The following is a 15943-nucleotide window of genomic DNA, read 5'->3' on the forward strand; positions in this document are numbered from 1 at the left end:
AGTACAAGAGAAGTTCATTTTCCTTGTGATGCATGTTATTGGGCATATCTCATGTTTAACGTCGTATTATTGTGATTTGTTCATGTTTTTACTTAAGCTATTACCAGACTGTCTTATGAAAAAAGGGTTTATATCCCTTTCTAAACCTAGGGCTGGATTCATCATTTCTTATCGATTCGCGAGTCGAAATGTTATAAACGAGGAATAATTATAGGAACGTTATGGCACTTCACAAGAAATTGATAAATTAGGACTAGTGTTTAAATATGTTCACGTAATGAAGATGTCTGACTCCCGGATTGTTTCTGAGCCGTGTAGTCTGGTAGAATTCAAGACTACGTGGCACAACAAACCCAGAAGACAGCCATCTTCATACTCGCCTCCGTGAGAACCTGAAATCTTACTTAGGTACACATATTATTCAGTAATTTTCTTTAAAAAAAATGAGAATGTTTCTTATATATTTAATGTTGTGTTTACTTAAGTAATTTTTCAGGATTGTATTTAGTTTCTGTTCGTGCTATTCACATCCTTCAATCCAAGTGCTTATCGGCAAGAGGCGTCTTAGTGTTTGGAATGAATAGTTGTGGAATGGACTTTTCTCTCTTTGGACAGGGGTTGATTATAGCCTTTTGTAAACACTAAATAAACCTTTGGGTCTTGTAAACTACGGGGAATTTGTTGACTAGGTGAACGTCTGTCAAATTCTCACGAAAGAATGTGCTCCGGTAGAGTTACATAATTTAACTTGTTCTTATGTTACTTTCGCACAGACATGAACATTACAAGGGTCTGTGTTTGTATTTTCAACCAATTGTTTGATTTGTTTTTCTCTGCTGAATTCGTTGTACATTATTATTGATTACAGTACATCTAAACAGCGGCAACGCGTGTTCTGACTTTGAAGTCCGCATGGATGAATTATTTTAACACGTAAGAAATGCACTCAAATAAGATAATGCTTTTACGAGGTGTATAGATAAGAAGCTAGAAACATTTCCATTCCAATAACCTTAATTAGGTGACGGAAAAAACATTGTAATAGCCTATAATAGATCTGATATGACTTCAGTTGAACTATTGTAGTCTATTTGCCTAGGAAGCTTGGGGAAATTAAAAAGGTTATGTATAGGGCATATCTTAAAATGTGCATCCAAATATTAATACTGTCAAGAATAATGTGTTTTAGAGTGATGTCCACATTCCAAAATTCGTTTACTTCTTTCTTCGAAATAGAAAGGACAGCTTGAAGCGACTTTTACCACAAAACACGTAACTGTTATAATAGCAGGCAAGTCTATTTGTTGTGTGTATATAAGAGTCTGGAACATATGTTGTTATTTGTTAATTTGATCTCACCTTTGTCCATCGACGTCGATAGTTGTGGAATTTTAATATTATATGGAAATGCTGTTCCAATGTGTAAAGTGTTGATAAAATTTATAGATATATTACAAGTCTTCCCAATTAGTGCAAGATAATGCTCATAATTATAGATAATAAGATTGCTTAAATTATGTATATTTTAATGGTATGTAACATTTTTGGTTTTGGCGCACAGTAATATGGATATATTTAACTTTTAAATGTAGTTCAAAAATTTGTTATTTAATACGCTTTAATAATTTTATTTTCAAGATCACACATAATAATTTCACACATTTTTAAAATCATACGTCACCGAGAACTTACGAAAGAGTTCGCGTTTCTTTCCTAAAGCATTCATATTTTAAGAGTTCAGTCTGTGAAAAACTTTTTAATTGTCTTTCATATCCCAAACGTAAAATTCTTATCTAGTGCATAAGAGTCTTGTGAAGGCAGAAGGGAGAAATGGAATTTCAGAAAGTGTTTTATGAAGTGATTAGATCTTAATAATTGTATTTTTTCTGCTACGAGAGTAAATTTGTATTTAGTTACGTTTTGCGTTGTTCAGGATATTATCATTCAAGCATGGGACCTTATAAACAAAGAAATTTAACGTTTGTAAGACACCGATCAAATCTTTCGGATTTAGATGCAATAAATAAATACAAAATTAAATTCATGCCCTTTTCATACGATGATTCAAGTGCCACTGCTGTACAATCATATCTTTCACACCTGTAAAACAACTCAAGTTCTCAAAACCTTTTACTTTCATTCGAGGAAAAATCGGGCACTTGTCATGTAGGTACTGAGGTTCGTTGGTCCAAGTTCATTGATCCCAGACAACTTTTACGTCACTTGCGCCGATTTTAAAGGTGAAAGTTGAAATTCTGGTGATCGCTCCAAAAATGTTAAGTTATTTGCGCGTCTCCTAACTACTTTTCCTAAATTTCTGTCTTCTACTGACTAAACAAAAGTTTTCGTTTTCGTGCTAAATTCCCTATTACGAAAAGTATCAGCGTTGGAAGTGGTTTTGGAATAAATGCTTTAGTGAACGTTTAGCGATTTATGTATCGTTTATAACGCAATAATTCTGTTCGGTAATTTTTTAGTTATCAGAAGTGGGATGTGTAGTGAACATATTATTTTTGTTCAAAGGATCTTAAAACTAATTCTGTATTTCTTTGTGTTCTAAATCCCAAGTCCCACAGCTGAATCAGATTCTTCGCTTCTATTGAACACACCTCCAAAACACTTAATTTGTTCCAATATGACTGAAACACTCTCATCCAGCCAGTTTTAAAAATAATTTGTTTATACGAGTATAAGTATTTAATGAAGAAGGAAGTGAAACCATTATTTATAGTTTTCGTGTTTTTAAACAGCACATTTAAGTGCGAATAAAAATCATATCAAATATCAGGAAAATAAATACGTAATAGTGTTACTACTATTATATGCTACAACTGCCTCAGTATTACTGTCATTATGTTCCGGTCACAACAGATTACATGCAACTTTGGAACACAGATTTAAAGATTAATTTTCAAAACTTATTATTAAAGGAATATAAATTGAAAATGCGTTTGCTGATATTTACACACAGAAGGCCCCATTTAAAACGCAGCCCAAAACAATTACACACGAATCAGTTTTGCTCGCAAAACGACAGTACCAAGTAAAATTTTTGAATTTTTGCAGCTTGAAACAAACACTTCTTGTGTCCCGAAATTTCGTTGCAAGTCTGTGTATTGTGTTATCCAAACCTCCTTGTCAGGATACACATTGATAAATGTTTCACGAACAGAGGCATTTTATTTTGATGCGAAGTAATAATGTTCGAGAATGAACACACTTTCTCCTCTCAAATGCACAATAAGATGTTCGCACCTGCACAACTCTCTCGCAAGTTGCGTGAGTAGCGGCCTAGCAACAAGGATGACCTTGACATAAGTGTAACGGGCGAGGTTAGGGGGAGTTTATTACACGGAGTGGACCTGTTTATGATTTTGAGGTTGCTTTTTAATTAGTACATCCTCTTCTAATTGAGTGCTTCTTGTTGATTTAATTTTCTGACGTAAAATGTGGGAATTGTTAAGTTTTTCCTTACTAGAGGTCAAGCACGGGAGTGAGAAAGTTATTTATGCACAGAAAGAGTTTGTAATTTTTTGTATACGGATACTGAACAGAATTGTCTTTGCGTCCAAGAGGATATTGAGTAACACAATATTTATTCGTGTTTAGAGAAATGTTTGTCTTGTAATAAGTTGAATGTATTCCGATGCGACAATTGAATAACATTTGAAGAGTACGTGACCTTGTACGAAACGAAGTAAATATACAATTTATGTTTTGTATCCATGGTGTAACAAAACGGGGTTATAAAATGAAGGAACAAGTTGGTAATATCTGACGACTTTTTAATAAGCGATGCTAAAATGCTACACTGAATAAGAATAAAATTTCTTGTTTTAAAACAAGCGATTTCAATTATGAAAGAAAATTAGAGAATACGTATACTTAGAAATATCATCCAGTTTAAATATATACGTGGTATATTAAATTTAGCAGGTACATGAAAATATATTCATTTTATTACTCAACGTATCTTATAATTAACAAAGATTTTAAGTAGCCGGCTGAGTGAATTCTAAATTAATATACGAATTAAATTAGGCTTTGAGGCAGTTTTACACGTCTGCTTAGATTTGGAGACACTCTCTGTAGATAAGGCAATTGTATGGGATAATAGCGCAACTAACGCTAAGTAGATAGTGGAATACTGGAAAGCTAACTTAAAATTTAGCATGTCGCTGAACAATTCATTGAAACTTTGTGTTTGTTCTTGAGCGCGCATCTTTTGTGGCAATAGTTTGTATATATTTATTAGTGCGTATACATAGCATAAATATACAAAAACATAAAAGATATATCCAGTATATACTTGGTAATGTATAAATTTGATTATTTTATGGTGCATGTGTTACTGAACTTTGCGTAAGTTGTCGTGGTTATTGTTCATGACATAAGAACCGGTCAGTTGAATTTAGGGATGCACAAGAAGGAATATTTTGTGTCATGAAAGCATAGAATAGTCTGCCATGCGAAAATAAGCATTTTTGTCAATTATTTTAAAATAAATTAAGGTATGTACATATAAGTAATTCATCAGTGCTTAGGAAATTTTAATAAGGAACTAAAATCCGTTCTAATAATAGGAATTATACAAATAGAAATTATATGTAATGTTTTAGATCGTGAATCATATGAAAACTGAAGTCATGAGGAATTGTGCAAAATGGTTACAGTCAAGATATGTCCTGTTAGACTTGAAGAGGTTGCATATTTGTTTTAATAATCTCTAAACCAATGTTATATTCTAATTTATTATGAATATAGTGGATTATGAAATTCGGAGGATTATATTTATAATTACGGCAAATATTAGGATGTTATTGCCTCATTGTGAAACTGCAAATGTATTTATAAAAATAAAATACATTGAGTTAATTTTTGAAGTATATCCACTGGCATAAATTTAAACAAATAAAATAAGTTTTAAAGTTAGACGTACAGAAAATTACTTGTACTTGCCTGGCATGGCCCGTAAATCTGTATTTCGATACAAAATACACCGATTTATTTTGTGAATGTATGAAACAAATATTACTAAACAGATTTTTTATAACACAATTTTGAAAAGTTTTAGCTTGTTTTAAGGTCAATAAGTCAGAAATTTATTTACACTGGTGATACTATAATAAAATAACATGAGTATATATTGAGGAAAACAGCAGATATTTCTGATTTATAGGATTAGGGCTTTCTAAAGTACGACCTTCGGATAATATGGGGCATATAATTTAATCCGGCTCGAGAGTCTGCAATATGTCATTAACATTCCTATTCAACATTTAAGTCTTGCTGAACATAACAATCAAGGCGTTCAGGAATTACAAATGCAAAAACTGAAATACCTATCAATGCATCTGATATGTACTGTGGTGAAATTACATTTTTATACCACAATTTTTTTGAGTGGTTACGATTCTTAACCGACGTAAATTGAGTTACGACGGACATGACGGAAACTTTTCAGGAAATCGCATTTTCCCCGATTGATTATTCCACTGCTTTCTATAAACAGCTTAGATTTGTTTTATGGTAGTTACATTTTCAAACAAATTGTGATCTCTATAGTCTGTCCTGCAAACATAGACTTTATTGACAAAGATGTTCACTCGATTTGGAAATCCCTTAATTAGAATATCTTTATCCACATAATGTAATGCTTGTGTTGTTTGAGCAAGGATATTATAATTTAAATTAGCTGTATCGACAAATCGTTTCTTTGCACATGGTGATATGATTTATGAAATATTTATAGGAATGCATGCTGTAAATCTCATTGTAATATTCTTATTTTGTATAATTTAAAGAGCGTCCTTCAAGTTTCATTGACTTCACAATCATAAAATGGCCTAATGTTTTTTTATGTATGGAAAATATAAAGAACGCTGATAATGAATGTGTATGTGTAGGAATGTGTGAGTTACGTGTGTTTGAAGAGAACCCTTTCAATTATTATCTTTGATGTTAAAAAATCACGTTCTTTGGATAATGTGCTTCATATAAATTACTTATGTGATTTTTTATTTTGATTGAAAATAACAATTCCCTCCTCTTATTACTAACATATAGCCTTCTAAGTACAAATTAACCGTGCAATTCAAAAGGAATGAGAAATAACGACTGTCCTGTGATTTGTATTGTAATTGTTTGGTTCTTTAAAATAACTTAAGAATAACTGGGTTAAAATCGAGATTCGGTTGAATTCAGAATGAAAAGAAATACAAAAAGAGCACAAATATATCGCCAATAAATGCAACAAAAAGATTTTAATTACGAAAATTGTACATTAATTCGAAGTACATTAAAAGAATGGCGTTACGTTTCTAATAATCTTGTAATTTCTCATACCTTGTAGCTATTATTGGCAGTCACATATTTAACGAAACATCCTTTATTATACTTTTTCAAGAACTTCAACGGATTACCGTGTGTCCCATACTAATGTTGAAATATGTCTCACAACAGTGTAGTAGTATAATTAATCTGTTTGTTAACCTTCTGAGTATTCATAATCTGTTTATATTTTCAGCTGTTGCAAGTCCGAATTTTAATATAGTTTAGCAGACAAAAATGCATACTTAAATATCAACATTGCTATGGATCATTGATTATCTGTTAAACACCGAAACGCTTCTGTAAAATATAACGATTATACCTGATGAAGCGTAAACTTGTGACTGTTATTTGTCTAAGTTACATGTACATTAATATACAGTTTTATTATTACAATTTATGGATATTTTTTAAACAAAGCATGAACCTATTATGTGTAAACATAAAGTAAAGAGACGAAGGAGTGTTTCAGAATTTACTCTAACTAAGGAAATGGAGAAGTACAAACGTGTAAATAGAATATTCTTTTTTGAGGCGGAAATAAAGTTATGAAGTACATACAAATAGGGACATGTGAAGCATATTACTTTGTCTTTCAATAATAAAATAGTACAATTATTTATTCGGACTCATAACTTATTATAAATTAATTAATGTGTGAAATTCTGTCACACTCTGTATTAGTCTCATTGTATTATTGCACCTATTAATGCGTTTAAGGATTTGATTTTAGAGACATTATTATTTGTTCTCGTCAAATTTTTCCTGTCATGAAGGGAAATGCCTGGTTAAAATATTTTTGAAAACGCATTTAATCAAACCTCATATGTGCCCAATAATTTTTGAGTATGAGAGAATTATAAGACAAAGAGAACCTGGAATGTGACTGAAATTATATAAAAAAATATATTTGGAGTTAAGTAATTTAATTCATGATATAAATTTAACAAAATAAGATCTGCGACTAATACAAGAATATATTTTCTTTCTCTTATCTTATTTTGCTCACAATTGCATACTTTTATTAATAAAATATAGAATTTTTTGTTCGTAATTATTTTTGTTCCACGAAAGTCTTTGTAAATCAAATATATTTTGCATTATGGCAATAAAACCCAAAGATCAATTGTAAAAAAAGGGCTTATTTGTTGTATTCTTGTTTTGCTTCCTTAAGACTGTATCCTTACAATTTCAGGAACAAGAAAACAACTTTAATGTTTTCCCAGAATTCAAAATGACGTCAAGTAAGTTCAGCGTAGGTATTACCCTACCATTGAAAATTACTTGTTATATCAACATTTCCTTCGATATTATTCTTGTGCGAGTAGATCTTTGTTATTTTCCAGAAATGAAATCTACGTATTCACAACTGGAAATAAATTTGAATAAATAAATATTGAACACCGCTGTGAAAAGGATGTGAAAATACTGAGGCATAGAACTGAATAACTGCTTGCTAGATTGCAGACTGTAGCGCTGTCAGTGGCCAATAACCGCACGTGGTTTGATATATTTTGTTGACGCTAGACATTAAGTTCGTTCGTAGGAAGTCGGCGAGGTAGGCTTGTGCTGTTTAGGTTAGAAAGATACTCTGTGGTTTATATTGCGTGTATCTGAGTTCCAGGTGTCAAATTGAAATGCACAAGATTAAATAAAAATACTGAAGTAGAGACAGGAAATAATACCGTGCATTGAAGTGGCTTCAAGAATGTTAAAAGTGGCAGAATGTGTTAACCTAAAGGCAACAGAATACACGTAAGTACAGTTTCGCGTACAATTTTGTATGTGTTTGGAACTTTGGTAACCCTTGCATTCAGGGACAAAGTAATTTAGTTAGAACATTTATGTTAAAACTAATAACTAAAATGAAGCCAGAATTAGGAAACAATTGCTGGCCTGCTTGGTAATTACAGTGAAAACATTTTCTGTCAAGTTTTCATGGGCTATGTAGCTGACTTTAAATCAGTATTTTATGTAATACTGAAACATATCATGCTGCAGTTAGAAGCAAGACAGTAGCTGTTACTTTTATAGAAATATTTTATATGATATTTTTGCTTATCGCCGCTGAGCATGCTGTTCGATGAAGTTTATACCTCTGAATATCGGAGACTGGTAACGAATGTAACTAAGTTGTCCATGTATCTTCCCCTCTCCATAGGCCTGCTTGAAGAAAATGTTAACTTGTATCTTCTTGCAAGCTGGGTTGTCTTACGTTCATCCCTTCTTGCACTCACATGCGATACAGTTTTCGTGAGAAGATCAGCACAGCACAACAAAACGAAGCCTATAATGCCCCCTTAAATCAGTTGTTGACAACCTCTTTGACTACACGACCGACTCTTCCGAAACATGGGATTCGACGACGCACTGACAGAAATAACATCCAACTGAGCTCAAGGTCGTTGCCAAGTTGGATTGTCTTTTACTAGGCGACGTAACATCTGAAATAGCCACGTGTTCCGACAATCTCTTTCTCCTTCGTATCCGAGCATCTTATTTTTTTTGGCCGCGCAATAGCTTAAGCGGTTAGTCACCGGCTTTTCACCACGGAGGTTCGGTTTCACATCCAGGTCAGCGTATGTGGGATTTGTGACGGACTGAGTAGGGATGGGATAGGTTCTTCTTCGAATTATTTGAATGCGGACGTAGGCCTAATCTTGACTGCCGCCCTCAAGCATCTAAATTGTGCCACATTTTTTAAAAGTACTTATAATCCACCTTCATTTTATGATTTTACTCAGTACAATTAGTTTTTGGCGTGTCAAATTCTATGAGAATGTTTTACATCACTTCTTTAATATATGAACCACACACTTTCTTGAAGTATGTGCTGTCCCACTGTAATCCATTGTTTATTCAATATCTGAATGAGGATTTGTCAAGAACTTCGCAATTTGCTTTCTTGCTTTGCTCTTGTGTATTTGTAAACATGTGATCAGACGTATTAATTGTGTCGTTTCATAATTACACATCTGGTAATACTCAACAAAAAGGGCTTAAGTCAATATAAACGTCGATTAGTTTCTCAGAACAACTACAGATGGCTCTCCAAGACAGTAATTTGGCAACCATTACAAAATACCAACAGTTCGGTCGATATTACATCTCTCTTAGTATCGCGCTAATCTCCCAGGAGAGGGTTGTGAGTGCTTCTATATTCGTCAAAGATTTGTAATTGCAAAATATATTTTCTGTGACTTTTGCTAATTACATTCTATTCATCATCACTCAGTTTTAAACCCACTGACGTCATTGCTGAGCTAAAGCGCCAGGAACCTCGCGTCTTGTGCAGATGAAGTTGTCACAACTGGCCGCTTTTGTTCACATTTATCAATCTTATTAATTTTAAAATGCTTCAGCTATGTGATTAGTCTTTTCCATACAGTATGTAAACCACAAATTAGTATTGCTACGAAACGCTTCTAACTGATTTCACGTTTACCAATGCCTTAAATAAACTGCAGCTTAAGGCCTCACATTTGAGGGGTCTCGTGAATCCACCTGTTCTGTGAACACGCGAAAGTAATTAGGATACAGTCAACAGCGTATCCAAAGTTGGATGTAGGCGAATTTTAAAATAATGGAGACTGGATATTAGGAAAGAGACTTTGAGATAAGCAGAGAGATTTCTGAAGTGTGCTTAGACCAGGGATTCGCAACCTTTTAAAGAATTACATTACCGACTCGCAGGCTACCGAATTACAAATCATAATTAAAAGTTTATGACAAACCTAGTAGCTTACTCAGGTAATAAACTCCATGGATCAGGGTCCTTCTTGCTTATCTGGTCAAGAAATTTCCTGTCTTTTATAAACCCCGAAGATTTAAGAAAGTGGTTCCAAGAGCCCGCCATAAAAAAGATGAATGCAGTTAACATCGCCAAACTCTGTTTCCCTGTGATCCATTTTCATATTATCCTCCCATCTACGCCTAGGCGTTTTGTGTGGTCTCTTCCCCCCCCCCCCCAGATTTCTTAAAGAGATTTGTTAATTTATTATTTTTACTAATTATTCATAAAAATATGTTTGTGTATTTTATGAAGGTTATAATTATTTCTTTGTTATGCGCAGTTGTAATTTTATTACAAAAGCGTGCATTGGTCGCTTGCTTTTAAAGTAGAAAGGCTGTTTGTAGAGGACCATGGATTTTTGTACGCAGATACATTATAAACATTCCTACAAAGTATGTAATCCTGGGGTCTCGGGTTCGATTCCCGGCGGTGCCCGAATTTATAACTTGTGTTGGGCAAGGCCGTGGTCTAGGCAACATGGAGTTTTCCTCCGTGGCATCCCAACAATTACTCCATTCACACACAGAAGAAGGCAATGGAAAACCACTTCTGGATCATCTGCCAAGAACGTATATGAACAGGTCCCAGTCCGAGAAAAGGATGGAAGGATCCTGTTCATATGGACCTGTCGTCAGACAGAACACTAAATAAAATAAATAATGTATGAAATAGTGTTTAGAAGTAAACAATTACAAACACGAAAGAATTCTGATTCGAGTAGGATTCAATCTTACGACCATCTGCATATAAATCCAGCACGCCAACACACTACCTAAACATTTTACTGTGTGAGCAATGTAAGACATCGAGGGCATGATGCCAGGAGGTTGTAACAACCGACATATTTGCCTAACAACATAAAATAGTGGGATGTATGTAATGCCAAAAGGACATAATCCTGACGCTGTTGTACACAGAAATACAGGCAATTACATTTGGGCGTACGAACAATAATAATGCACATTATTCAAACCAGACAATCGTAAGAATTTGGTTTTCTGTAAATCAACCATTTTGTTGATACGCCCTTCTGGCACAATGCCCTTGATATGAAATAATAAAAGTCTACATTAGGAAGGTAGACTTTATAAGCATAATACAAGCTCTTTATGGTCACGTGTTTACATTTCAAGTCATTCTGTTGGTCTACGAAGTTGATTTTACTGTCAGTAATTATAAAGACTGAGTGATTTTAAATTCTAGCTGAATGTGTAAAGATCTGTTGACACGGAATGCCTATTTTGTAGTTGGCCAATTAATTGTGTTGTTGTGATAAAGATTTTTAATCAAATTCTAAACCCAGTGTCACAATTTGACGTCTTGCTGTTCGAATGATGTTGGTTATTTTCACGGCTGTGAAGTTTTGACAGGTAGAAGTCCAGGTGGTTTAATGATTGAACAAGATGAGACTTATAAATTTATAGAACTTAATAGTCTATTTGATAATTTACCTTGAAATTTCTGAATTAATTTTATGATAAGTGTTGACAAAATCAATTAGTATGTCAAGAGAGTGGTTGATAAAAACGACAGCCATGTTGTTGTCCATTAGCCAGCAAATAACGGTCTATCTTTCATCATAACTTTTTTTAAATTTTCAACTAGAATTTTCAGTAGGAAACGTTTTATCCAGACTTCTATAGCAGTTTAAATTATTGGTATCTGCCTAATTCTTGTTCATCTATCATGACATTCCTCTGTTATGTATTCCTGTCTATTACCCAACGAAACTATAATGTCACTTCATTCCGCTGGTTGGTCGTCGTCTTTTTCTGGTTCCGTGTTTTGGCACACTCCGAGTCCTCCGGAGTTGGCGCTGCTGTCGTCCTCCTCACTGGTGCTGGAAACGGCGTCAATGCAGACGAGGCCTTGCCCACAAGGACAGTTTCCTGTGTACGTACTCACATGATCATCTTGATTGTTATTGGCGTCATGTTCTCCGACAGGTTGGCAGAACTGACCCAATGTTTGTAGTTTCGTGCACATCAAATCTTCTCCAACTGAAAACCGGAAACATTTTCCCGATGTTTATTTGTGGTTCAGTTAACTGCGGTATGAATAATTTAGATTATCTTAGCACAGAATTATTGACAAATAATGAATTTAAAAAGACGTGGAAATAAGTGGTCGTAGCCTAGTTTAAGGCAGAAAGATAAACAGAAAGAAAGAGGGAACGAAAAATATTAAATAAATCTGATATATTATTTTATAACCGATATTTGTTCCTCCGCTCATAAGACCGCCGTTAGTTAAATATTTACTGATTTACGATCAATCCAGCCGAAAAGGTTAATACAGCAGATGGAACGTCCTAGGTTAGACGCTGGAAAATTTTTTGTCGACAGGTCTCAAGAGAGGTCTAAGACTTTCTCCAAGATAACTCGGTTTTATTTTTTATTACTGTCCTTTAGGAAATGGACAGCGGCTTTTTAAAATTTGAGGGGATACTAAGTTTTGGGTTACAGATTTTCACGGCCGGATAGTTTCAAAATATTAAGAAAGCAGCAGGCGACAAGGGACAACTCACAGGGTTTGTCACTCGTGGTTTGAACGTGGTCACTCACCTGTCAAACAGCAATGGTCCTCCGGACACTCAGAATTGTCTTCGCAGCGCATTCTAGCGCCCTCCAACACTGACACGCTGAATCCCAACACCAGAACAATTGCACACGTTGCTTTCAGCTGCTCCATATTCACTCCTGCGTTTTGTCACGTCCTGATGACAGGGATATGGTATTATCTTGACACTGATGCTAATAAATTTTATTATTACACAGTATTTCTTATCTCTTACGAAATTGATTTTTCTCTTGTCATCTGTTGTACAATTGAGTTATTTCACTGTCTATATTATATCTAAGTTGTCGTGAATACGTATAAACAAAATACTGCAAGGAATATGTCAGAATAATTTAAGCCTTACACTGTTTGAATCGAAACACATTTTGCAATATTCTGTAAAATTAGCTTCCAACCAATCATATTTCCTGGTAGTACAATTTATAAATATACGATGTTTGAGATAATTACGTTTTTGAATAAATTAATTTGATTAGTTTCAGTTATGAGAGAATATTCTTCCATTGAAAGCAATGTTTCTGTAACCTTTGAAGATTTAGCTCGTCTAAATAACATTTAATTATTCAGTCTGTTTCTCAAACAAAACCACTACACTTCATCGTTACAAAGATAAGGTGGCTAATGCTGTTTAAGTAAATAATCGCGGTTTACTGAAACCCATCTATTCAAAAAACAGCTTTAGTAATTGTTAAAGGTACATTTCGTTACCGTTCGGCTTTAAAGGGTTAAATCACATGAAAACGTTTGCTTCTTAAAACATGTAGCGGTTTACCTTGTCTGTGAATTCCAATGCTCAGAACGAAGTAACTCAAAGTGTTGCTTGACGTCTTGAAATAGGGTAGACTGTGGCAGGGCGATGAAGGCAGAAATCGTAATGTGACGCTTCGTCCCAAGTTCAGTTGATTTATAACAGTGCAGAACGAAAGAAGGGGAAAAGCCTATTAATCCACGTTCCAACATCGGTTATGCTTGAATTCACAAGAAGTCCTGCGACATGTCGGTAAGAGTTCAAAATGCGATCATCGGACTATCTTCTGATGTAAGTGAAAACTCTTATGACCAGGGTGAGTCAGATTGTTCCTGTCTGCTTTCAGCTGCCTTGATTAAACCCTTCCATGCTATGAACGAAATATCTCGGAATTACTTTAATATTCAACAGAATTTGTGGAAAAACATTTTTCATGTCATCTGTTGCTATGCAAGCGAGTCGTTTCACAGTTCAAAATTATATTTAAGTTACCATGGATACATACACGCAAAAGACGACGTGGAGCTATTTACCTTGTTTCATAACGAAACCGAATTTGCTAAATTGGGTGTTCTCTGTGTCTGTGTCTCTCAATTATTTTGAACCAGCTGACTAATTTATATGAAACTTGGTAGAAATATCATGCCGTTAGGGATTATCATACCTTGGTTTTTTTTATACCACGAGCAATGACGTGGTAATTATGTGAACTTTTCGAGTGGAATTGATATTCGATGCAATTAATATAGGGTACTGAAATTTGGTGTGATAATAAGTATAACATTCAGCACTGTGCAGTTTTTGATGAGAATTTTCTCAAATTTAAAATAACAACATGGCCACTATTAAAAAATCATATCTAACTGTTCGTGCGATGACGATATTGACATTATAAACACAGGGACTACGGTTTATATTTTGGTATATGAACATTGATTTAAAACAAAATTTTGTGTTTCTTTTTCGTTTCTTCTATCTTTTCTTCATCTCTGTCGTTATTTCTTCCTTCTTTCATACGTCAGCGTTCAGTATGTAGTAGGATTGAAGTCTATGGTTCTCACTGCAGAACGTCTTTTCTAGGAGAAGACTGTTTATTTATACTTTTCTCATTGTCGTGTCATTCCTTCGATGATTACGAGCATTGAACTGGTGTTGTCAACTGTTATCTGGTTGCGACGTATAATAAAGCTGTGCGTAAGCCTAGTATACATTAGTGCGTCTTGTAGGCTATTTAATCACTTCAAAAGGGGCCAGTGTCTAAACGAGTCGTCCAAAATACGATTATTCTAGTAATATCCTCGTCTTCTTGAGTTTATGTTACATGTTGACGGATACCCCTTTGTTTAAAGCTGCGGTTGGGAAAAGAAAATGGATTTACGAATGAACACTGTAAGATTCTGATCGCTACCATCATCACTTTTAATCAGAAGAATAGTAGAAATCTATAAATTAATATAAGCCTACAACTCCAGTTTTATTAATTGTGTTAAAATTTTGTTGATGGTAAGTTTTTAACTGCAAAGCACTGCACTTATTTTAAGAACGATTAATTTATAAAGATTGCTTGACACGTGTCTCTGTATACTTCGAAATTATTCTTGTTTCTATCATTCAAGTAACAAGAGTAAAGATTTTCTTTTTGTGTTTTGATGTTTTAAGTTGGTAGAGTGGTCTTCTGGGTTGTGTCGTGATGATGAGGATGGAAATTGTTTTCGAATCCTCTCATTTCAGTTTGCGCGCGCCTAATAGCATGCGACGACTGACTGGCGTTTCCATGAAACGGCCTGTGACCCAGTGGCGTCTCTCGCATTACGCAAGTATATGGCCACGTGATTCAAAGGCGACCCTCATGGGAGCAAACGCGTATGTCTCTTCAAAGAGAATGACGTATGAAAGGACACTGATTCAAAACTTACGTAGTTCCTTGGACATGTAACTATTCTTTTACCAAACGAAATTGTAAATCTTTCGCCAGCGGCCGTCGCCTGATAAAGCACTGCAGATCAGGGTCAATTGGCTGTTGCAAGTGTCACAGAAGTTCACTGCCTGGACTGTGTTTCTTTTATTCAAATGCTCTCTGCGTGAGCAGATATGGATATTACTTGGAAACAATTCATGTTTGTTCTTGATTTTCGTAGAACAGATTGTAGATCAAAATATGACGCTCCTAATTTACACTCACAGTTCAGAAAAAAATCCTTATTCCAGTCTGTCTGAAACGGAAAAAAAGCATAACTTACTTTGTCTGCTGTTTTGTATGGATGTGAAACTTGGACTCTCTCATTAATGGAAGAACACAGATTATAGTTTTGTGAACTGGGTGGTGGTGGGCGGGGCATGTAGCGCGTATGGGTAAACTGATAAATAACATTTTGATTTTACTGGAAGGGACCGAAAGAAAGATCTCGGAATAGATGGGTTTATAATATTAAAAAGGATCTTAGGGAAATATGTCTGCATGGTGTGGGCTGGATCATCTGCCTCAGGATATG

General features: G+C 34.6%; 2 protein-coding genes across 4 annotated transcripts in view; one reads left to right on the plus strand and one right to left on the minus strand.

The window, feature by feature from the left end:
* Nucleotides 1-7838: 7838 nt before the first annotated feature.
* LOC110833157 (vascular endothelial growth factor receptor 1) overlaps nucleotides 7839-15943 on the plus strand; it is a 59751-nt gene continuing 51646 nt past the window's right edge. For both annotated transcript variants that reach the window (XM_022070859.2, XM_022070861.2), the window contains exon 1: nucleotides 7839-8085. The gene's annotated coding sequence lies outside the window, so the exon portion shown is untranslated. The remainder of the gene's footprint in view (nucleotides 8086-15943) is intronic.
* Nucleotides 11194-13634, minus strand: LOC110833168 (uncharacterized). 2 transcript variants are annotated; one of them, XM_022070878.2, is made up of 3 exons: nucleotides 13476-13634; nucleotides 12688-12839; nucleotides 11194-12123 (listed from the first exon to the last, which is right to left on the minus strand). In XM_022070878.2, exons 2-3 carry the CDS (start codon nucleotides 12812-12814, stop codon nucleotides 11867-11869), a joined length of 384 nt encoding a protein of 127 aa, XP_021926570.1. In that variant the 5' UTR covers nucleotides 12815-12839; nucleotides 13476-13634; the 3' UTR covers nucleotides 11194-11866. The 2 variants fall into 2 exon arrangements, with proteins under 2 accessions (XP_021926570.1, XP_021926571.1); XM_022070879.2 differs by having other exon boundaries at nucleotides 12688-12876; nucleotides 13476-13586.

Source organism: Zootermopsis nevadensis, unplaced genomic scaffold (genome assembly GCF_977971745.1).
Source record: "Zootermopsis nevadensis isolate Lab colony 2312 unplaced genomic scaffold, Znev_1.0 Znev_ptg000001l, whole genome shotgun sequence".
In the NCBI taxonomy this organism is placed as follows: Eukaryota; Metazoa; Arthropoda; class Insecta; order Blattodea; family Termopsidae; genus Zootermopsis; species Zootermopsis nevadensis.

Excerpts from the sequence above, each read along its gene's own strand:
- LOC110833168 (XM_022070878.2), bottom strand. The coding sequence starts at position 12,814 with ATGGAGCAGCTGAAAGCAACGTGTGCAATTGTTCTGGTGTTGGGATTC. Across the intron at positions 12,124-12,687 it reads GGACCATTGCTGTTTGACAG|TTGGAGAAGATTTGATGTGC; the intron begins GTGAGTGACCAC and ends TCCGGTTTTCAG.